The 23,356-nt window shown below is 38.9% G+C and overlaps 1 protein-coding gene across 4 annotated transcripts in view; it reads right to left on the bottom strand.

Moving 5' to 3' along the window:
* Positions 1–23,356, bottom strand: part of TESK2 (testis associated actin remodelling kinase 2) — a 143,785-nt gene that overhangs the window by 19,870 nt on the left and 100,559 nt on the right. For all 4 annotated transcript variants that reach the window (XM_072772408.1, XM_072772406.1, XM_072772407.1 and 1 more), the window contains one exon: positions 19,446–19,494. In XM_072772408.1, coding sequence (XP_072628509.1) covers positions 19,446–19,494 — 49 coding nt within the window. The remainder of the gene's footprint in view (positions 1–19,445; positions 19,495–23,356) is intronic.

The following is a 23,356-nucleotide window of genomic DNA, read 5'->3' as shown; positions in this document are numbered from 1 at the left end:
CATTTTTTTTTCTTTTTCCTGAATAAGGTATAAGTAGAGAGAAGGGATGAAGCTAAAAAGAAAAGATGGATGGTACAGTATAGTGGTTAAGCCTACATACTACAGAGTTAGGCTCCTTAGGATTGAATCTCACCTCTGACACTAGGTTGGTCATTCAATTTCTTTAATATTCATCTATAAAGTGGAAATAAGAATAGTATCTAATGCTCCCCCAAAAGATTAGTACCTAACCTATAGAATTATGAAGACTCAATTAGTTGAAGTGTAAAAATGCTTAGAACAATGTCAAAGAAAGTTCTCGGTATATGTCAGTTGTTATCTATTGCTGTTATTATTATAAATATATAATTTTTTTAGAGAAGTTCTGGAAAATCACAATGAAACACCTATAGTTAATTTGTCAGATCACAGGAGCACTAAAAATTTATAAGTAAAGTATACTATGATCTGGCATGTGTTGAATTACGTCTCCCCAAAAGATATGCTCAAGTCCTAGCCCCTGGTAACTGTAAATGTGACCTTACTGGGAAATAGAGTCTTTGCCGATGGAAAATCAAATAAAGATGGGATCATACTGAAGTAGGGTAGACCCTTAATCCAATAAGATTGGTATCTTTACAAAAAGAGACACAGACACACAGGGAAAATGTTATGTGTTAAGGGAGGCAGAGATGTGAGTGGCACATCTATAAGTCAAGAAACACCACCAAAAGCTAGGAAGAGACAAGGAAGGATCTTCCCCCAGAGCTTTCAGAGAGAGAACATGGCCCTGCCAACACTTCGATTTTGGACTTCCGTCAGAACTGTAAAATAATCAATTTCTGTTGTTATAAGCCGCCCACATTGTGGTGCTTTGTTATGGCAGCCCTAGGAAACTAATACATGCCCCAAACTACATTTTAGAAAGATCATGCTGGTAGCAGGATAGAGGAGGAACTAGCAGAAGGTTTAGAGCCTACTGCAACAAACAGTCCAGAGGAGAGGTGACCAAATTCCCAGCTTAGAGTGCTATTATTATAGGCATGAAAAGGTGGGCTAGAGTTAGAATATGCTGAGACAGAATCTAAAGGGTATAGCAACTGAGTGGTAAATATGAGAACTGAAGGAAAAGAAAGGCCACTCAGAGATTCCAAATTCAGGTGTTCAGAGAAGCAAGAGGGAGAGATCCTACAATCTCATGTGCCATCAGTAAGCCAGAAACACATCAGAAACCAGCATCAATGTCAAATAGCCAAATCAGTGACTTGTCAAACCTGTGTTCTTTGGATAAGCCCTCTACAGATGAGGGCCTTGGGCCCCGACCTAGTTTTCACTGAAGCCCAACAATGCCATTGTGCTAGCCACTGTATGTTTTTTGGTCGGCTCCAAACACAAAGGCTAGCAGATATCCCATCCTGCTGGCTTGGTTTGAAGAAGAAAAGAAAGCTTTGTTACTGCCCTGGGTAATTTCAGGACAGGCATCCCAAGAGCGCCCTGTGGGAGGCTTGTGCTCCAAAGGAGCCTCCTGTTCTCAGCTTGAGGTTCTGCAGCTACTATAGGCATATATCCCCTCATCTGCCAAAGCCTGAGTTTGCCACTGTTCAGGAGGTCCACCAGGGCTTGCCTGACTGAAACAGTCAGTAGTAATGAACTGACCCAAAGAGAAAGGGAATTCAAAATGTGTTTCAGCATATTTAAACATTCCACTCTCTCTGCCTTCATATATGCTTATCTACTGCTCAGAATACTCTTCGTCCCCTTCAGAGCTCTGTTAATTCATCCTTCTAAACCTAGCTCAAGTCTTTTATTTTCGAAAGCATTTCCTAATACCCCATTTTATACTTTGTGCCACTTTAGCCCCCTGTACGTATTGCTACTATTGCTTATCACATTGTACTATAACCTTGATGGCAGGGACCAGGTTTTTCTCAACTTTAAGAGCCCAGCATCCAGTGAACAATAAATTGTTGAATGAACAAATGAATGATTAAATACATTTATATAAATGCAAGCAGGTTTTAAGTTCTCTATTAGAAACTATCCCCCCCCCCAAAAAAAAGAAGCTATCCCAATTCAGACATTAATGCAATTTAAGATCAAAAGAGAAGTGTGCTTTTAGAGAATTTTTCTGGTAAGTACCATCCAAAACAAATATTTATTTTTTTAAGATTTTATTTATTTATTCATGAGAGAGAGAGAGAGAGAAAGGCAGAGACGTAGACAGAGGGAGAAGCAGGCTCCCTGCAGGGAGCCCAGCGTGGGACTCCATCCTGGACTGGACCGGGGATCACCCCCTGAGCCAAAGGCAGATGCTCAACCACAGAGCCACTGAGGTGTCCTCCAAAACAAATACTTAATAATGCCTACTATTGGGGGCACCTGGCTGGCTTGGTTGGTAGGTTGTGTAATTCTTGATCTCACAGTCGTGAGTTCAAACCCCATTTTGGGTGTGGAGACTACTTAAAAATAAAATATTTAAATAATAATAATAATGCCTATTACGTGGCAAATACTATGGTAGCATTGGAAATAAAATGAAATACAAAACAGTGCATTTGGCCACTCACTAATATAAAACTCTGAGGATACTTATCATCCTATTAGCAAATTCCTTAAAGTGGTCAAAATCACATGACTTAAAAAATATAACTGAGATGATCTTCTGGAAATTACAGAAGGTATTTCTTTTATCAACAACTTAAAGAAACCATAAAGACATCTCCTGTTCTTCATTCACACTTTCCATAGATAGATATTTAGTATAAAGCCCATTCACTGCTTAAAGAATATGTTTGCTTAACAAAGCTAAAGTGGCAGGAATGTTTTTCAATCCCTATCAGCTACTATAAACATCAAAATGACTGTTTACCCAAAAGATTCAAAATAGTGTGATTAAGCTTTCCCCACAGATTTTTAACTGTTCCATTAAACATCTCATAATCAAAAACAAATTTGTTTAAATAAAGTAAATATTAAAAGATAAATATGTAGAATAAATCTTCTCAAAGAAATAAGCTAAGAAATACTAAGACTGTTCCCTTTACCCAGTGAAGCTCTATTCACAATCAATGGTCACAGACATGATTTAAGATGAGGCCAGGGTTCCTAACCACTCCATCCAGTCTGCTTTCCTATCCCCAAATCCATAAGTTCATGATTAAAATCACTTTTCCGTCCAGCCTGCTATCCCATATCTACTATAACCCTGCACTCTGCAGATCCGCATAGGAATCTTTGACATTCACTTGGTGATTGAACTCAGAGTAAACAAAGCAATCCATTAAGGAAGACAAACACACCCTGCCCCCCAACCAGATCTGAGGAATAGGGGCTTGACAGTGGACAAAATGAAAATAGAAACCAAAAGAAACTAGTTTCTTTCTTCTTTCTTTCTTTTCTTTCTTTCTTTCGTTCTTTCTTTCTTTTTCCTTTCTTTCTTTTTCCTTTCTTTTCTTTTCCTTTCTTTCCCTTTCTTTCTTTCTTTCTTTCTTTCTTTCTTTCTTTCTTTCTTTCTTTCTTTCTTTCTTTCTTTCTTCTTTCTTTCTTTCTTTTTTAAGATTTTATTTATTTATTCATTAGAGACATGGGGGGGCGGGGGGGTGTGCAGAGAGGGTAGAGGGAGAAGCAGGCCCCATGCGGGGCTCGATCCCAGATCTCCAGAATCAGGCCCTGGACTGAAGGTGGCGCTAAATCACTGAGCCACCTGGGCTACCCCAGAAACTAAGTTTCTAATTAAGGTGACTTATATCAAAGGAACTGCATCTTCAAATGAACCAATCATTTCTTCTACCGATTCTGCCTATATTAGCACACCACTTGGCCTCTGAATAAGGAATAAATCAAGCAAAAGTTAAAGAAAGCAAACTACAAGCTCAAAGGGTATCTTCTAGAGGCAAATGGTAGGTAGAGGGATAGAAAGGGAGAAAAGGTTCCAACTTGCTATGTGGGAGACAGCTTCCCAACCCAATAGTCACTCCAAGCGCAGGCAAAAATCTCTTCCAAAGGCTAAGAGTCAAATAGGCAACTAAACACCCTCACATTCTGGGGCACTTGGGTAGTTCAGTTGGTTAAGCGTCTCCCTATGGCTCACGTCATGATCCTGAGGTCCTGGAATCAGCCCCGAGTCTGGCTCCCTGCTCAGCTCAGAGTGTTTCTCCCTCTCCGTCTGCTCCTCTGCCTACTTGTTCTCTTTCTCAATCTCAAAAAATCAATAAAATCTAAAATAAATAAATAAATGAATGAAGAATTGTATGTTCTAAGATGTGCTACGATGAAAAAAAGGAAAGAAAAAAAGGAAAGAGTGCTAACAAAGAGAATCAGAAGCCAACTCATAATCTGGATGTGGGAAGGTCATTAGGAAAAGCTACTCCGGGATGCCTGGATGGTTCAGTGGTTGAGTGCCTGCCTTTCGCCCAGGGCGTGATCTTGGAGTCCTGGGATTGAGTCCTACATCGGGCTCCCTGCATGGAGCCTGCTTCTCCCTCCCTCTGCTTATGTCTCTGCCTCTCTCTCTCTCTCTGTCTCTCATGTATAAATAAAATCTTTTTTTTTTTTTTTAAAAAAAGGAAAAGCTACTTCAATGAAGTGAAAATTTAAACTAAGACTTAAAAATTGATGAGTTAAGTAGGTAAAAAGTGGGAGAATCACTTTTCAAATCTTATGTAATTCTCAGTTTCTTTTTACATAAAATAGCAGTAATAATGACTATATCTCAGAAGGTTGTCATAAGGATGAAAAAAGAAAATACATGTAACACTTAACATCCCAGAAATATTAGCTATTTCTTTAACGAGTATGTCTGATTTTATAAGCAGAAAAAAGTTTTTTGGGGGCGCCTGGGTGGCACAGTTAAATTGAGCATCTGGCTGTTGATTTTGGCTCAGGTCACGATCTCAGGGTCCTGGGATCAAGTCCTGCATTGGGCTCCATGCTCAGCATGGAGTCTGCTTGAGGATTCTCTCCCTTTGCCTCTCCCCCTGCTTGCTCTCTCTCTCTCTAGCTCTCTCTCTCCCCTTAATAAATAAATCTTTAAAAAAAAAAGTTGTGTTTGTTTTTAAAGTGTCCCTGGTACTGCCAACTGCAATAAATTATTGGTTTAAAAAAATGAAATATTTTCTTATCCAAAACTTTAATTGACTTAGCAGGTAAGTAGTATGTCTATTGTTTTATTTCTATTTCCAAAAGTCCAGTGCCCAGTTCTGTTCCTTCGGGGCATACCAGAAATACATGTTTGACTGACTAGCTAATCTAGATGGAAAATAAGTTGTTGAGCAAATTAGTGACAGAGTCAAAGGATGATGATGCAAGAGGTGTTATAATTAAACAATGCAAAAGCCATTTAGAAATTATTCCATTCATGAGGCAAGAGTTCTAGCCATTCCTACAGGCTCTAAAATACATTTTTAAACGTATTTTTAAAAGAAAATTTAGGGATCCCTGGGTGGCGCAGCAGTTTGGCGCCTGCCTTTGGCCGAGGGCGCGATCCTGGAGACCCGGGATCGAATCCCACATCGGGCTCCCGGTGCATGGAGCCTGCTTCTCCCTCTGCCTATGTCTCTGCCTCTTTCTCTCTCTCTCTATCATAAATAAATAAAAAAGTTTAAAAAAATAAAAGAAAAGAAAATTTACCTCCACTTTGCTTTTTAGATGGCACAAAATGTATTTCTTTTTCCCCCTATCCAATCATTCAGTCAATATCTATAAAGTGCTTTCTAACTACAAAGTACTGCTGGGAGATCATGAATATACAGATGAGTAAAATACTATCCCTATATTAACCAGCAACTAATTGGTTTTATAAGGTACTTTCATAGTTACCTCATTTGAACCTTGCAACATCCTGAAACATTGTTATCCTTTAAAAAAAATTTTTATATATGAGGAAATCAAGCCTAGAGAATTTAAATAATTTGCCTGTAGTTATTCAACTGTTAATGGTAGAGCCTGGATTTTAACCCAAGCCTTTTGACCCCAAAGCCTGGGTTCCTTCTACTCTGGAAGCTTACATTAATATAGGGAAACCAGGGCAGCCCCGCTGGCTCAGCAGTTTAGCGCCGCCTTCAGCCCAGGGCGTGATCCTGGAGACCCAGGATCAAGCCCCACGTTGGGTTCCCTGCATGGAATGGAGCCTGGTTCTCCCTCTGCCTGTGTCTCTGCCTCTCTCTATGAATAATAATTCATAATTATTATTATTAATAAATAAATAAAATCTTTTAAAAATATAGGGAAACCAAAGCAAAAATAACTTTAATACATGGCATAATATGTAATAAGAGAGGTACAAAAAGAAAAAAAAAAAAAGAAAACCCAACTACATATGAGAAGATCACTATGGAAGGAAACACTATGACCAAATCTGGCAAGGAGGGGAAAGCAAACAATGGCAAAGAAAGAATCAGGAAAAGTTTTAGGGAGAAATGAGTGGACTTTGAGCAAAGTCTTGAAGGGAGAGATGATTTCTATAGGATAAAGAGAAAGAGTATATCCCCGGATGAAAAAATATTAATAAGGAGGCAAAAAATGAAGACTACATTTAGTAAACACATGAAAATCAGTTTGTCTGAATGGGAGAGTACTTGCTAAAGACTTAGAAAAAAGGTATGATGCTAAAGGCACAGAGGACTAGGATACCGAGCTAAGAGTTTATCCTGAATTCTATATTTTAACCCTCACTGTGCACAGGATAACCTATGCACTTCATGATTTTTTTAAGATTTTATTTATTTATCCATGAGAGACACAGAGAAAGAGACAGAGACATAGATAGGGAGAAGCAGGCTCCTCACAGGGAGGCTGATATGGGACTCAAACCCCAGACCCGGGATCACGCCCTGAGCCAAAGGCAGACGCTCAACCGCTAAGCCACTCAGGTGTATTTATAAATTAATAAAGTTTTTAAATATAGATGCCTGGGCTTCTCCCAAGACTTTAATTCAGTGGGTCTTGTGTGAGGTCCTGGTATCTGCACTTTCTCAAAAGCCCCTAAGCAATTCTGGTAAGTAATTAAACTTATAAAACAACACTATAATCAATGAAGAAATCACTGAAGGTTTTGAGCCAGAAAATGCCACTGATTATTCATTTATTCATTCAATCAACAAATATGATAAGCAGCTATCATTTGTCAGGCAGTATGTATGCTAGGAACCAACTGATATCAATGTAAAAAAAATAGTCCTTGCCCTTAAGGAATTTATAATCTATATACACAGGCAGTGAATAAAAATCAATGATAAATGCTGTTGTAATATGGAAGTATACAGGAGGGGTACCCAACCTTAGGAGATCAGAAAAGGCTTCCAAGAGAAAATAAGTTAAGTAGGAGTGGGCAAGGCCAATGGGAGATAGAGAGGTTGTGTTCTAGGTAGAGAGAAGAGCTGGTACATAGGCCCAGAAGTGGAAAGGGTCATGTGCCATTTATGGAACTGAAAAAGTTCAGTATAACTGTGGTACACAATTAAGACAGCAAAAAGGTCACCAAAGTGAGCAGTGAAGCTACACAGATAAGCAGTAGTAGAATCAGGTGTTTTAACTTGATCCTCAGGGCAATGAGGAGACATGGAAGGGTTTATGCAGAGAGAAACAAAATTAGATTTGTATTAAACACTGTGCTTATGTCCACCAACAGATGAGTGGATAAGTAAAATGTGGTATATATTCACAATGGATATTTTTTATTCTTAAAAAGGAAGGAAGGAAATCCTGTCACATGTTACCACATGGATAAACCTTTCAGATATTATCATGAGTGAAATAAGCCTGTCACAAAAAGACAAATGCTGTATGATTCCACTTCTATAAGGTACCTGAAGCAGTCAAAATAATAGAAACAGAAAGTAGAAGATGAAAAAGAGCTGGAAGGGATGCCTGGGTGGCTCAGCAGTTGAGAACCTGCCTTCGGCCCAGGTCGTAACCCCAGGGTCCCAGGATCGAGTCCCACATAGGGCTCCCTGCATGGAGCCTGCTTCTCCCTCTGCCCGTGTCTCTGCCTTTCTCTCTCTCTCTCCCTTAAAATCTTAAGATTTTATTTATTTATTCATGAGAGACAGAGAGAGAGAGAGAGAGAGCACAAACAAGGGGAGGAACAGAGAGAGAAGCGGACTTCTCACTGAGCAGGGAGCCTGAGGTGGGGCTCGCTCCCAGGATCCCGAAATCATGACCTGAGCTGAAGGCAGGTAATTAATCAACTGAGCCACTCAGGTGCCCACCTTTAGACAATTGTTCTGCCACCTTCATAGACTAGCTTTTCATTTTTGAAGTTGATCTAAATTGGCCCTTAACACAAAGCAACTGCTTAGTAATTATTTGTTGGGTAGAAAATAAATATAAGCCATTTCTTTAGGAAAGCAAAATATGCTAAAATGGGCATGTTCAAGAAAGAAATGCTTATGATTCACTTTGGAAATCATTGATCTAAGAATTTTCTACATAAGCAAATCATGATAACAAGAAAAGACTAACATAAAGAACAAGTAAACACAGAAAGTGCAGACAGTGATGATGTATCTGGTGTAGGAATGCTGAAATGCCCTTGAGTAGCAGGAATGTAGGAGAGGTATACCATCCTTCCTCTGTTCTTCCATTCTTGCTACAGGATCCAAACTACTTTAGAACAGCACTCAAGGGCCTACACAGACCCAATTCCTGTGAATGATACCACTTATCAAGTTAAGAAAAGCACACTTGTCAAAACTTCTGTTAGAAACTGGTTTAGGGGAAACTCAAAGAGAACTTTATGAATTCAATTGCTACACTAGTCTCACAGTCATAGAGAGGATTAGGAGAAAGATTAGTGAGAAATCCCTTAAGCATTTTTAAAATCCTCTTGCTGTCCTATCATTACCAACACTGAGAAAAGATGCATCAAATGGATGGCCAAAACCACCTTGAAAGAGGCAAATGTCTTTGTAACAAACAGATTAACTGCTGTTAAGTTCAACTGTGGGAAGCAGTATTCATTCATTCATTCATTCATTCATACATTTATCTGCTCACCCAACTAGTATTTATTGCATGCCTTTATATGCCTGTTGAAGACTGAGTAGTGAAAAAAATAATGAAGCCCAAGGAACTTAAAGTCTAGTAAACATAGGATAAAATAGGAAAAAAGAAAGACAGACAACTTAGTGATTTTTTCACTATCATTACTCAGGAAGTAATACAGCAGTTGCTGAAAGATGCCTCCTTCCAAACCAGGGAGATGTTTTCTAAAGAAGACGCTGATAAACAGGATCTGAACAAGTAAGGTATCACTCAGGGTATTCCTTGGAATCCCCATGCTCTATGAAGTTATCACCACCTGTATGTCCAATAAATATTTCAAACTCAACCTGCTAAAACTGACCTCTCAATCCCCTCCCATCTTGTACATCCTATAATCTTCCCCAGCTCCATTAATATCAACTGTACCCTTCAGGTGTTCTGACCAAAAACCTCAGAGTTATCCTTGACTCCTTTTATCTTCTCATATCCCATACCTAATGCATCAGGAAAGCCTAGTTTACCCTCAAAATCCAGAATCACCAGCAGCACTCTGGTCCAAGTTACCACCATCTCTCACCCTTTCTGCATAGTCCTTATTTACTGCACAGAATTTACTGCAATCATCTCTACTAGTCTTTCTGCTTTCACCCTTGTCTTCTTTTTCAGTTTATTCACCTTACCCTCACAGTGGTTATCTTTTTAAAAGATAAGTTACATCATATCACAGCTCTAACCAAAAGCTCCCAAGGATTTCACAATTCAGCCTGAGTAAAAGCTGAAGCTCTTACAATGATCTACAAGACTGTGTGACCTGGCCCGCATTTCCACTCTCACCTCCATCTACTGTCCTTTACTCGCTCCACTGCAGCCACGTCACCCTCCTTGGAGTTCTTCGACAATACCAAGCACATTTCTGCCTCCATGTCTTTGCATTGCTGTTCCCACTTCCTAGAACATTCTTTCCCCAGATATTCATGCGGCTAGTTCCCTTACCTCCTTAATTTTTGCTTCTTCTGTGAGACCTTCCCTGTCCACTGCAAACCCCATGGCACTTAAACCACATATATTACAATTTGTTTCCTGTATAGTCTAACTCTCCTACCTACCCCCCCTGCTTATCACAATGTAAGTTCCAGAGGGCAGAGATTATTATTTGTTCATTATCATATTCCCAGTGCCTGGAATGGTGCTAAATACGTAATAGAAGCCCAATAAATATTTTCTGAATGAGTAAATGAGCCAGAAGCAAGCTCGCAAGTCAGGGAGGAAACTGCTTTAAGAATAAAGTAAACTAGGGATCCCTGGGTGGCTCAGTGGTTTAGTGCCTGCCTTCGGCCCAGAGCATGATCCTGGAGTTCCGGGATTGAGTCCCACATCAGGCTCCCTGCATGGAGCCTGCTTCTCCCTCTGCCTGTGTCTCTGCCTCTCTCTCTCTCTCTGTGTGTGTGTGTGTGTCTCATGAATAAATAAATAAAATCTTTTAAAAAAAGAATAAAATAAACTAAATAAACTATTCTATTATTTGTGGGTTAGACTGCCAACCTCAAATTCTTGTTTCTCAAATGTCATAGGGAGTTACTAAAAATAAGGGCAGAAAATATGTGCCACAATTTATTTAGATATTTTTTTTATTACTAAATGGCCAAACCAAAAAATTATAGCTACCTTTTTTAAAAAGATGCCACGAGGTATTTATAGGAATGTTTTTATCTATTTTTACAAGTATAAATGAAATAAACTTTTAATTGTGAAACAACTGGAGATGTGACATTTTACACATTTCACACAGAGTGATTCGCTCTAACCTTGAGCTCTTTCCACTGGGGCTAAATCAGCCTTCTGAGAGCTGAGTCTACACTAAACAACTAACTACAAACATCCTAAACATATACGATGGGCCCAGCCACACAAGCATTATCATTGGCCTTATTTAGGAGACTGAGCTCCATTAGAGAGCCTGGGATTTGACATCACTTGGAAAGTGGGAGGAAGAAGAGAATTAAGGGCATCCCAGTTTCTGGAAGGCACATTTAAGGCCAGTATGTGTAGAAAAGAGCAGAAAGACCTGCCTAACTAAAGGGGGGGAATGTGTATTCTGAAATCAAATAGAGTCTAGACTGCTAAATAGAAGTTTTAAATAATTTTTTAAGAGTTATTTATTTTTGAGAGAGAGAGAGAGAAATATGTACAGGGGAAATGAGGTAGGGCAGAGGGAGAGAGAAATTCAAGCAGACTCCCCACTGAGCACAGGGCCTCATGTGGGACTCGACCTCACAATCCCGAGATCACCACCTGAGTGAAACCAAGAGTCAGATGCTCAATCATCTGTGTCACCCAGGAGCCCCTAAACAGAAGTTTTTAAACAGAAGCATCACATTATCAAAGTATGCCTAATGGATTATTTGAGTAATCATATATCAAACTAAAGCAAAGAAAGATTAGAGATAGGAAAACCAGCCAAAGCCTTTGTAGGAATCAAGGCACGGAATAACATGCAGAGAAAGAAGAATAAAAAAGATATCACAAAGAAAATAATAGGATTGGGAAATGATTAAATTCAAGAGATGAGAAAATATAAAAACCAATTCCGTAGTTTTTATTTGGATGAATAAATATTCTAACAATAAAAAATGGTAAGATTGAGGGACACCTGGGTGGCTCAGGAGTTAGGCGTCTGTCTTCAGCTCAGGTCATGATCCTGGAGTCCCGGGATCAAGTCCCACATGGGGCTTCCTGCATGGAGCCTGCTTCTCCTCCCTCTGCCTATGTCTCTGTCTGTCTGTCTGTCTCTCTCTCGCTCCCCCCCACCCGCCGTGTAAAAAATAAATAAATAAATAAAATCTTAAAAAAAAAAAGAAAATGGTAAGATTGAAAAGAGTGATATAACTGAGCTACGTTGTATTTGAAATATTAGTAAAGGGATGCCTGGGTGGCTCAGCAGTTGAGCATTTGCCTTTGGCTCAGGGCATGATCCTGTAGTCCCGGTATCGAGCCCCACATTGAGCTCCCTGCACGGAGTCTACTTCTTCCTCTGCCTGTGTCTCTGCCTCTGTGTCTCTCATGAATAAATAAATAAAATATTTTTTTAATGAAATATTAGAGACACCTGGGTGGCTCAGTGGTTGAGCATCTGCCTTTGGCTCAGGGCATGATCCTGGAGTCCCAGAATCGAGTCCCACATTGGGCTTCCTGCCTATATGTCTCTGCCTCTCTCTGTGTGTCTCTCATGAATAAATAAATAAATAAAATCTTTAAAAAAATAATAAAATTAATTAAAAATAAAATATTAGTAAAATAATTGAGTGGAAAACGAGATGACAGAAAAAACGAATATGAACTATAATGAGTAATAACTATAAATATATATGGAGATCTAAGAGTTAATTAACAGTATGGAGTAATGGCTGGATTTTTTAAGATTTTATTTATTGATTCATGAGAGACACAGAGAGAGAAAGAGAGGCAGAGACACAGGCAGAGGGAGGAGCAGGGAGCCCGACGTGGGACTCAATCCCAGGTCTTCAGGATCACGCCCGGGCTGAAGGCAGCACTAAACCGCTGAGCACCTGAGATCCCCCATGGATATTTAAAAATAGCTTTTATTTTGTTTTTATTTTTAAATAGCTTTTAAAGAAGGACATAGTAAGAAATTTCTTACTACCCCAGTCACTAAACACTGAGTTCATGAAAGACATTGCAGTGGAATAAAATGGTCAGTGAGATGTAGAGTCTAATAATTCCCCTCCCTGTGAATCAGAACTGACCAAGAGAATGCAGCATAAGTGACATTCTGGAACTTCCAAGGTAGGTCATAAGAAGTCTTTCAGTTTCCACTTACGTGGCCTGTACCTCTCACTAGTCACCATATATAAAGTCTAACTATCTTGAGATCACCAAGCTGTGGGAAGCTCAGGAGAGCTCAAGCTATATGGAGATGACCTAGTGAATGAGATACCATGTAGTGTAAGACAGGGACCAAGCCACCTTCATTCACCATAGCACCAGATATGTGAATGAAGCAGCCATCCTGGAAGTGGGTCCTCTAGCTGATACACGTGGACCAGACACCCAGCAGAGCCCTTTCAAAGTCCCAACCTACAAAAATCACAAGCAAAATAAAATGGTTGTTTTAAATCACTAAGTTTTAGGGTATTTTGTTATACATCAATAACTAGGGGAATAGGCTTCTTTTCCATCCTGATAAGCCCAGAGCCTAGCAGAATCACTCAAAGTGGTATGTGTAAATGGAATTTCTTTCTTCCCTTGCAGATGTTAATTCACATCTTGTCATTTCTCCTACATTCACCACTCCTTTAGAAGTCTTGAGTCAACAGGGGCAATCATTCATTGTTGCTACATCTAGAGTGTCCTCTTAACTAGCATGTAGTAGAAATAGCTTCCTCAAAGTCACCCCATGCTTGAAAGATAGGTATGGCTATGCTGCAAAAGTTAACCCAAGGCAGGCACCAGACAATACCGCATCTGGCTGGGTAAATAAGGCCACGAAACTCTGTACTGGGCCACACAGAACAAAAAAAAGAAGCAGGCACAACTAATAGCAATATCACAGGACACCAAGAAACTGGAATCGGGGTCTGGCTGCACATTTTTATAAATAATGCATGAGTTTAGTCACTGAACCGACAGAGTTTCCTTTCATTATAAACTCTCTGATTATATAAGGCTTCTTATAAGTCTGACAAAAAACAACTCAGAAACAATGCATGTGAACCCACATAGACGAGGAATTTCCAAAGTATTCTTTAAAAAAGAAAGAAGGTGTATAGTAGGGGTAGAAATGGTGAGTGAGAAGAGGATGAGGGCTATGTGAATAAAAAGTTCTTTTCAGCCCCCTGCAGGACTGATCCACTCCCTCATGAGTTAAGAGCTCCAAAAGTGTCTTTTAGTACCAGGTATCTGGCTGATTGAAATGACTTTGCTATAAAGAGAATGAATACCGTCACAGGCCAAGTAATTGCTGTGTCTGTAGCTGAGTGGTTCTTACTGGAACAGTAAAAAAAAAAAAAAAGCATAGTTTCTGCATGGTAGAAAAGGCAAGAGAGACTCCAAAACCTCTGCCAAGTAATTCTTTTGCTGACTCTTTTGAGCACAGAATATTGTCACTTGAGATTCCTAACTGACCTTACACCCCACTCATTCCCCAAACATCCAATCTTCTAGGCACCAAAAGGTTCTGCACAAAGAGGTTCCCTGAACTATTTGATTATGAGGATATTTCCCTCTTTGTGCCTTTCTTAACAAGCTTAAAAAGAAGACATTAGGAGATGATGCATAATCTGTGTCAAAGCATCTCTCTCTTTGTCTACTATCTTTGGCAATGTCCCACACTTCCATCTTGGATATGGAAGAGAAAATGTATATAGCATGTAAGTTGGTGGCAGCTACTTTTTAAGTAGAATGACAACCACCTTAGGATGAAGTTGACAATGTAAAGACAGAGCAAAGAGATAGAAAAACATAGGATAGGGTCTCTAAATAACATCTATTTAGCTGCTGATAAATTGCAACCGAACATATTCTAATCTATCCAATAACCAGAAAATATCTCTTCCAAGTAAACCAAAATATAAAAATAGAGTCCAATTCTACAAATACTACACATGCTATACATTCAAGAACCTGTGGGGGAACATACATAAGCCCTTAGCACTATGGGAAATATATAAGGGAATTAAGGACAGTATGTTAAAATAGAAAGGGTCTAGGCTTTGAAGTCAAAGGAATCTGGACCCAAATTCTACTTTGGAAACTCAATTTCTCTAAGCCTAGTTTTCTCACCTATAAAATGGAGAAAATATTATTACAGAATTGTGAGAATTATAGCTAATATATAAAGCACCAAGCATGGCACTTAGCCCCCAGTAGTGTTTAATAACTAACTGATAGCTATGATTTTTGTAATGGGAAAAACTCTTTGCCCTCAAGTAGGGTAGAAAAGACAAATTATGATCTGGTAATTGAGATATTTATAGGACAGGAGAGATTGCAACAGTGGTTCCAATTCTTTACCCCTTATGCAATCCATGCCCTTTGACATAGAACTTTGCAGTATGTTCCCAATGTGAACTCAGATGTGTGACTTGTTTTGTCCAATGGGAATGTTGGCCAAGCAAACTTGAATATAAGAAGAATCATGAAAAGCACTTGTGCAAATGGCTGGCATACTCTTGCTATACCAGAACAGCAAGAGTCCTGCTGGGGGCTGAAAAGAACTTTTTATTCACATCCAGGCTGGTCTGCTGGTCCCAGAGGAAGGATGAGAAGCAACTGAAAGCAGTCCCAGCAAAGCCCAACCTAGATCAGACTACCAGTTGACCTGCCAGATGCATGAATGAGCCCAAGTGAGACTAGTAGAACTGTCCAATTGTGCTCAGTTCAGCTCAGCCCTACAGATGTACAAGGAGTAAATGTTTATTGTTGTATGCTTTTGAGGTTTTGTGGTTGGATATTACGTAGCAATAGCTAACTAATACATAGAGTTATATTTTCTTTCTTTAAAAAACTGAAGACTGCAGCCCTGGTGGCTCAGTGGTTTAGTGCTGCCTTTGGCCCAGGGTGTGATCCTAGAGATCTGGGATCGAGTCCCACATCAGGCTCCGTGATGGAGCCTGCTTCTCCCTCTGCCTGTGTCTCTGCCTCTCTCTCTCTGTGTCTTATGAATACATAAATAAAATCTTTAAAAAATAAATAAAAATAAATAAAAATAAAAAAACTGAAGATAAAAACAAAACAAAACAAAACTGAAGATTTCCTTAATACTCATGACCAAATGGAAGTCATTACGGTTTCCTGAGTCAAAGACATACTTATAGAGCATTCCTATTGGATACAATGTGGATTTTTAAATTTAACTCATTAAACTTAAAAGGTTTTGTTTGATCTTTTTATCAAACTGTTTTTTCTTTAACAACTCATTTGCTTAAAAACTCAGAAATCTAGGGCAGCCCGGGTGGCTCAGTGGTTTAGCACCGCCTTCAGCCCAGGGCGTGATCCTGGAGACCCAGGATGGAGTCCCATGTCAGGCTCCCTGCATGGAGACTGTTTCTCCCTCTGTGTCTCTGCCTCTCTCTCTCTCTCTCTCTCTCTCTCTCTCTGTCTCTCATGAATAAATAAATAAAATCTTTAAAAAATAAAAAAACTCAGAAATCTATACTTAACTACAGATGAAACTATCTATAGTAGTTAGTAGTACCTAATTGTATAACTGTTCCAAGTTCAATTAATGTCTACAATTTTATTCTTTTTTTTAAAGATTTTTTGTTTATTTGAGAGAGATAGAGCACAAGCAGGGGGAGGGCAGATGGAGAAGCAGTCTTCTCCACTGAGCAGGGAGCCCGACCTGAGCTAAAGGCAGATGCTTTACTGACTGGGCCATCTAGGCACCCCAATGTCTGCTTTTAAAGAAGACACACAGAAATGGTTCAAGCCTAGGAAAGTCCAGATCACTGCTGTAAAGGAGACATAATCTTCCTAATAATATCAATACTTTATAGGCACTAACAAGAGCTATGTTTGTTTACTGTCATTATTGACAAATTATTTTAAGAGAAATAAGGAGTGATGCTCACATTATTATAAAAAGCAGCCATTCTAGCAGTCAAGAAAAATTTACTAAATGTCATCTAAGTTCACAGTACTGTGCTAGATGTTATTAGTAATTCATTTTTATAATCCTTAGTGAAAACCAAAGGCTGTGCTGCCAAGTCAAATTGTAGGATAAATGTAGGATTCCCCAGAGATCTATGCCATGATGGCCTTTGCTGATTCCCTTCTGAAAATAACCAAGAGCCTATTTGGGTTGCATGATCATCAGCCAATTACCACCATAATAAAAACTATTTATATTATAAGCTATGCCAATATCTCATCAGTGATACTGGAAATACATACTCTTTCACAAAGCAGGCACTACATGTTATATATGGCTATGAATAAACTAACAAAAAATATTATTTAAGTGCAACATGGCCGAAAGAATGCTGCATAAGATCATTCATTTCTGCCATTTCCATTACACCCCACTTCCGAATTTGCAACATGATCACGGATTTTATCTTTTTTATTTTTTAAAAGATTTTATTTATTTATTTATGAGAGAGAGAGAGAGAGAGAGAGGCAGAGACACAGCCAGAGGGAGAAGCAGGCTCCATGCAGGGAGACTGATGTGGGACTCGATCCCGGGTCTCCAGGATCAGGCATTGGGTGGAAGGTGGCACTAAACCACTGAGCCACCCAGGCTGCCCTGATCACAGATTTTAAAGCGTGTTCTTCTTTGTCAGCAAAACCAACATACAAGCCCTTCCAGTAAACTCACATTACAGAGAACAATGATATAAACAGGGAGTACAACAAATACTTTAACGACTTTTAGTGGCAGAGCTCTGGCAGATAGAAGGCTTGAGAGGAGAGAGTTTTCTCTCTCTTTTTTTTTTTAAAAAGATTTGATTTATTTATTCATGAGAGACAAACTGAGAGGCAGAGACACAGGCAGAGGGGGAAGCAGGCTCCCAGTGGGGACCCTGATGCAGGACTCAACCCCAGGACCCTGGCCTCACGACCTGACAAAGGCAGATGCTCAACCACTGAGCCACCCAGATGCCCCGAGAGTTTTGTCTTTGAAGAATTTATATACTCACTTCTGAGAAAAGAAATACACAGAATATGTTTTTTGATCTGGAATCCTGGTAATGGGTGTGTTCATTTGTAAAAATTTAGTGAGCCGTACATATTTCTTATGTGTGCTTTTTCTGTTATGTCATACTTCAATAAAAAGTTTAAAAAAATTTTAATAACATTAACAGCAGTACCTGAACAGCAGTATTAAGTACCAAATGAAAAAGATTGAGAATTTAAGGAGTTCAGAAGGACCAGTCAATGTTAATAATAAAGCTGTATGGGACGCCTGGATGGCTCAGCAGTTAAGCATCTGCTTTCTGCTGCTTTCTGTCTCTGCCGTTCTCTCTGTGTTGCTCATGAATGAATAAATAAAATCTTTATTTTTTAAAGCTGTAATAGTTAAAATGTATTAACCAGTTACTATATGCCAGGCACTGTGCTAAATAAGCATTTTACATTTCCTCTTCACAAAATCCCTGAGAGGTCATCATTTTATCAGCAAGATCTGCCACAGTTACTTACTCCCTCCTCCTTGAAACTCCTTCCTTTCCATTCTAGGCCAAAATACTCTCGTTTTCTTCCTAACTTACTAGCTATTCCCTCTCAAAATGCCCTTCTCAGGTTTTTAAAATTGAAATGCTCTAGGGCTCAGACACTGGTCTTCTCTATCTAGACTCCCTGGGGCAGATATTTTATTATTATTCCCATTTTACAGATGACAATCCTGAGACAGAAATTCAAACCTTGGCAATCAAGACATCAAGGCCCATGCTCTTTACCACCTCATTATTCTGCCTTCCTTGGCCTTCCATATAAGATAGGATGTCTTCCTTCATCAGATATTAAGGACTAATACCAGGCACCAAGCCAGAGGAAACCAATACTAACAAATTCTGTTAAACAATTTTCCTTCCAGGGCACCTGGGTGGCTCAGTGGTTGTCCCGGGGTCCTGGGATCAAGTTCTGCTTCTGCATCAGGCTTCCCGAGGAAGCCTGCTTCTCCCTCTGCCTATGTGTCTGCCTCTCTCTCTCTGCATCTTTCCTGAATAAAAAAAAAAAAAAAAAAAAAAATCTTCGTTTAAAAAAATTTACCTTCCCAAGTTTCTTCACTTTATATTTTGGTACTTACTTCCCAAGGAGGATTATGAATACATCCTAGAACATAGATTCTCAAATCTAGATGCTCACCTGAATAATTTGAGGAGCTTTTAAGAATATATATGGGTCTTATGAAGACCTACTAAACCTAGAAGATTCCAGGAACCTGTGTTTCTAAGAAGTATCCAAGCAAATTCTGAAGCTAATAGCTCAGTACCTGAATTTAGGAAGCCTTTGTTCTAGAGAGGATTCTCTGATCCTCAGAGGCTAAATAGTGACTCTCGCATATTAACTGCCTAGAAGAGGCTGAAAATGAAATGAGATTGGAAAGGTAAACTGATTCCAAGGAGTAATAAGACCAATCAGGACAATAGAACAGTGAGTGGAATTCTAGATCAGGACAGCAAACGTTTATGGGTAGTCTGGGAATTTGTTGCCATGAGTCTGCAGCCAAGTGACGCCATCCCTTAGGTTAGGAAGGGGTCGTTTAGGCAGCAAGAATCAATATAATATTTGGGCACTCATAATCTCAGAGTACTCACGAAGTATTATAAGGGACTCCAAGAGTATTTAGAGATAATGGCCATTGTCCCAAGATAAGAGAAGAAAATATTGTTAACACTGCCATTTTTGCATAAATGTAAATGCATACACATTTTGCTAACATACACAAGTAACAATTACTATGGAACTAAAAATGCTGATACTAAGGCAAAGAAGCCACTTCAATATGCTTACTTCAATCTTACCTCTGTGAGTGCATGCAACTGTCCTTGATGTACACACACACCCATGAACCTATGAAATAAAACACATTTTTTAAACAAATGAAAAGAACATAATTTACATATTGAGAAACTAGTTTAGTTACTCGTGCATTAAAAACCAATCCAATACCTGTGAAGTCTCCCGCGTTCCTGTACAACCCTGTGGCCTAACTTTGATAACCAGGCTGGTAAATTTCTAAGTTTACATGAGACATCTGGTTGTAGCAAGATCTAGTGGTAAAAAGCAACTGTGGGGGCAGCCTGGGTGGCTCAGTGGCTTAGTGCCACCTTCGGTCCAGGGCGTGATCCTGGGGACCCAGGATGGAGTCCTGCATCAGGCTCCTTGCATGGAGCCTGCTTCTCTCTGCCTGTGTCCCTGTCTCTCTCTCTCTGTGTCTCTCATGAATAAATAAAATCTTTAAAAAAAAATAAAAAAAGCAACTGTGGAGGAGAGAAAGGAGTAAGCCTTAAAAATAGCATGGTATGGGACGCCTGGGTGGGTCAGCAGTTGGGCGTCTGCTTCGGCTCAGGGTGTGGTCCCAGGATCTGGAATCGAGTCCCGCTTCAGGCTCCTGGCAGGGAGCCTACTTCTCCCTCTGCCTGTGTCTCTGCCTCTCTCTCTGTGTGTCTCTCATAAGTAAATAAATAAAATTTTTTAAAAATAGCATGGTAAAAAAAAAAAAAAAAAAGCATGGTATATGGGAAAAGGAACCAAAGCACCAAACTGGAAGTGGAAACTTGATGCTGGTTTCAGCTTCACTACTATCTGACTACATGCTCATAAAAAAATTAAAAAAAAAAAAGAGACACTAACCTTATTTGAAGTTCAGTTTCTTCATCTAGAAAGTAAGTAGGTTGGACCACCCAAGCTGAAGGTGTGTAATTTACAAACTACCAACTACAGGAGCAGGTGGGAGAAGCACACATTTGCTGGAAGATAAAGGACTAACTTCTTAACATTAAAAGAACTCTTCCAAATATGTAAAAAAAAAAAAAAAAAAAAGAGAGAGAGAGAGAGAGAGAACCCAATGGAAAAATAAGCAGGGGGTTCCTGGGTGGCTCAGTCAGTTAAGTATCTCTTTCAGCTCAGGTCATGATACCAGGGAATCTGCTTCTCCCTCTCCATCTGCCCCTCACCCCTACTCATGCTTGCGCTCTCAAATAAATAAAATCTTAAAAAAAAAAAAAGAAAAAAGTATATAATTCACATAAAAATAAGTAAAATGTCTAATAAAAATATCAAAATATGCTCTAATTCACTCATAACTAAGGAAATACACATTAAAACAAGAATATATTTCTTTTTAAATCTATCAAATGAACAAAATTTATGATCAATCATGCTCAGTGTTGTCCAGAAGGTGAGAAAACAGGAACAGGAAACACTGTTAAGTTCTTGGCACAACTTTTTCAAAGGGTAATTGATTATATCTAGCAAAAATTTTAAGTGCTCCAACAAATCCACTTCTCAGAATGTATGTTACAAATATACTCAATTTGGTTACATATAAAAGGACATCTACTTCATCACTGTGTATCTAAATATCCACCAATAAAAGACTAGTTAAATATTTATGGTATACTCATAGACTGGAATACTATATAGCCATTAAAAAAGAACAGAGTAAGGGATCCCTGGGTAGCTCAGCAGTTTAGTGCCTGCGTTTGGCCCAGGGTGTGATCCTGGAGTCCCGGGATGGAGTCCCACGTCAGGCTCCTTGCATGGAGCCTGCTTCTCCCTTTGCCTATGTCTCTGCCTCTCTCTCTCTGTCTCTCGTGAATAAATAAATAAAATCTTTTTTTTTTTTTTTTAAAGAACAGAGTAGATCTTCTTTATGCACTGATATGGGAAGATATCCAAATTATACTGTTAAACAAAAACAGTGAGCTACAAATCCCATTTGTATAAAAAAAAAAGTTTGTATATTAACAGAAAATGTCTAGAAGCACTAATAATAATAATATATCATTTATATGTGGAATCTACAAAACAAAACAAAAAGAGACTCAAATACAGAAAACAAATTGGTGGTTGCTTGGGAGGGGGGGTTGGCAGAGATGGGAGAAACAGGTGAAGGGGATTAAGAGGTACAAATTTCCAGTTATAAATAAATCATAGGGATGTAAAGTACAACACAGAAAATATAGTCAATAATATTGTAATAATTTTGCATGGTGACAAATGATGACTAACTTATGATAAGCACTTTGTAATATATATAAATGTTGAATCGCTATGTTGTACACCTGAAACTGATAATAATTTTGTAATATCAACTATACTTCAATTTAATAAGAGAAGAAAGTAGAGGGGAAGTCAGTTGAGAAGTATCTGGGATGAAGACCAGGTAAACACAGAGGCAGAGATAGGAGTTATGCTGCCATAAACCAAAGAATGTCTGGAGTCACCAAAAGCCAGAATTAACAAGAGAGGATTCTCCCCTACAGTCTCCAGAGGAAGCGCTGCCTAACAATACTTCGATTTCAGACTTCAGAACCATGAGAGAATAAATTTAGATTGTTTAAAGCCACAAATTTATGGTGCTTCGTTAGGCAGTCCCAGGAAATGAATACAATGCATGACTGATTTTCTACAAAGGTAGGTACAAAGGCAATTCAGTAGAGCAAAAATCTCTGTGACCTTCTATTAAGCAAAGGTTTCTTAGACATGATACCAAAGCATAATCTATAAAATTAAAAACTGATTAATTGGATTCTTAAAATCAAAATCTCTTAAGACACATTAAGAGAATGAAAAGACAAGTCATAGATTGCAGTGCATATATCTAAGAAAGAATTCGTGTTTAGATTTTTTTTTTAAGATTTATTTATCTCAGAGGAAGGATGGGCAGAGGGAGAAAGGGAGAGAAAGAATCTCAAGCAGACTCTCCACGGAGTGCTTGATCCCACCATCTGGAGATCACGACCCAAGCCGAAATCAAGTCTGCTCAACTGACTGAACCACCAAAATATTTAGATTTTTTTATTTAAATATTTGTTTAAAATTTTTTTATTTAAACATTTGTTTAAAATTTAAACAAAAAATGTTTAGATTTTGTTTTAATCTTTCAAAATACAGTGATAAACAACTCGATTTAAAAAACAGAAATGCAGGGATCCCTGTGTGGCTCAGCAGTTTAGTGCCTGCCTTTGGCCCAGGGCACTATCCTGGAGTCCCAGGATCGAGTCCCACATCGGGCTCCCTGTATGGAGCCTGCTTCTCCCTCTGCCTGTGTCTCTGCCTCTCTCTCTCTGTGGGTCTCTCATGAGTAAATAAATAAAATCTTAAAAAATAAATAAAAATAAATAAAAATAAAAAACAGAAACACCTGGGTGGCTCCGTGGTTAAGATCTGCCTTTGGCTCAGGGCATGTCCTGGAGTCTCAGGATCGAGTCCCACATTGGGCTCCCTGCATAGAGCCTGCTTCTCCGTCTGCCTGTGTCTCTGCCTCTCTCTCTGTGTGTCTCATGAGTAAATAAATAAAATCTTTAAACAAAAATAAATAAATAAATAATTTTAAAAAAACACAAGACATACTATACACCTAATAGAATATCTAAAATTAAAGACTTTCAGTACCAAATGCTGGTAAAAATAAAGAGCAGCTGGAATAGTCATGCATTACTGGTGGGACTATGAAATGGCACATCACTTTGGAAGACACTGAGATAGTTTCTTAAATAAACATGTACTTTGATCCAGCTATTCTATTCCTAGGTATTTAACCCAAAAGAGGTGAAAGTATATGTCAACACAAAACTTGTACACAAATACTCATCAGCAGCTGAAGGAATAAAACAAATTATGATATCCATACAATAAACTACTACTCAGATATAAAAGGGAATGAACCAGTGATATATGCAACAGTGGATAAATCTCAAAATAATTA

Source organism: Canis lupus, chromosome 13 (assembly GCF_048164855.1).
Source record: "Canis lupus baileyi chromosome 13, mCanLup2.hap1, whole genome shotgun sequence".
NCBI classification, from domain to species: Eukaryota; Metazoa; Chordata; class Mammalia; order Carnivora; family Canidae; genus Canis; species Canis lupus.
This window is presented reverse-complemented; position numbering and strand designations above follow the sequence as displayed.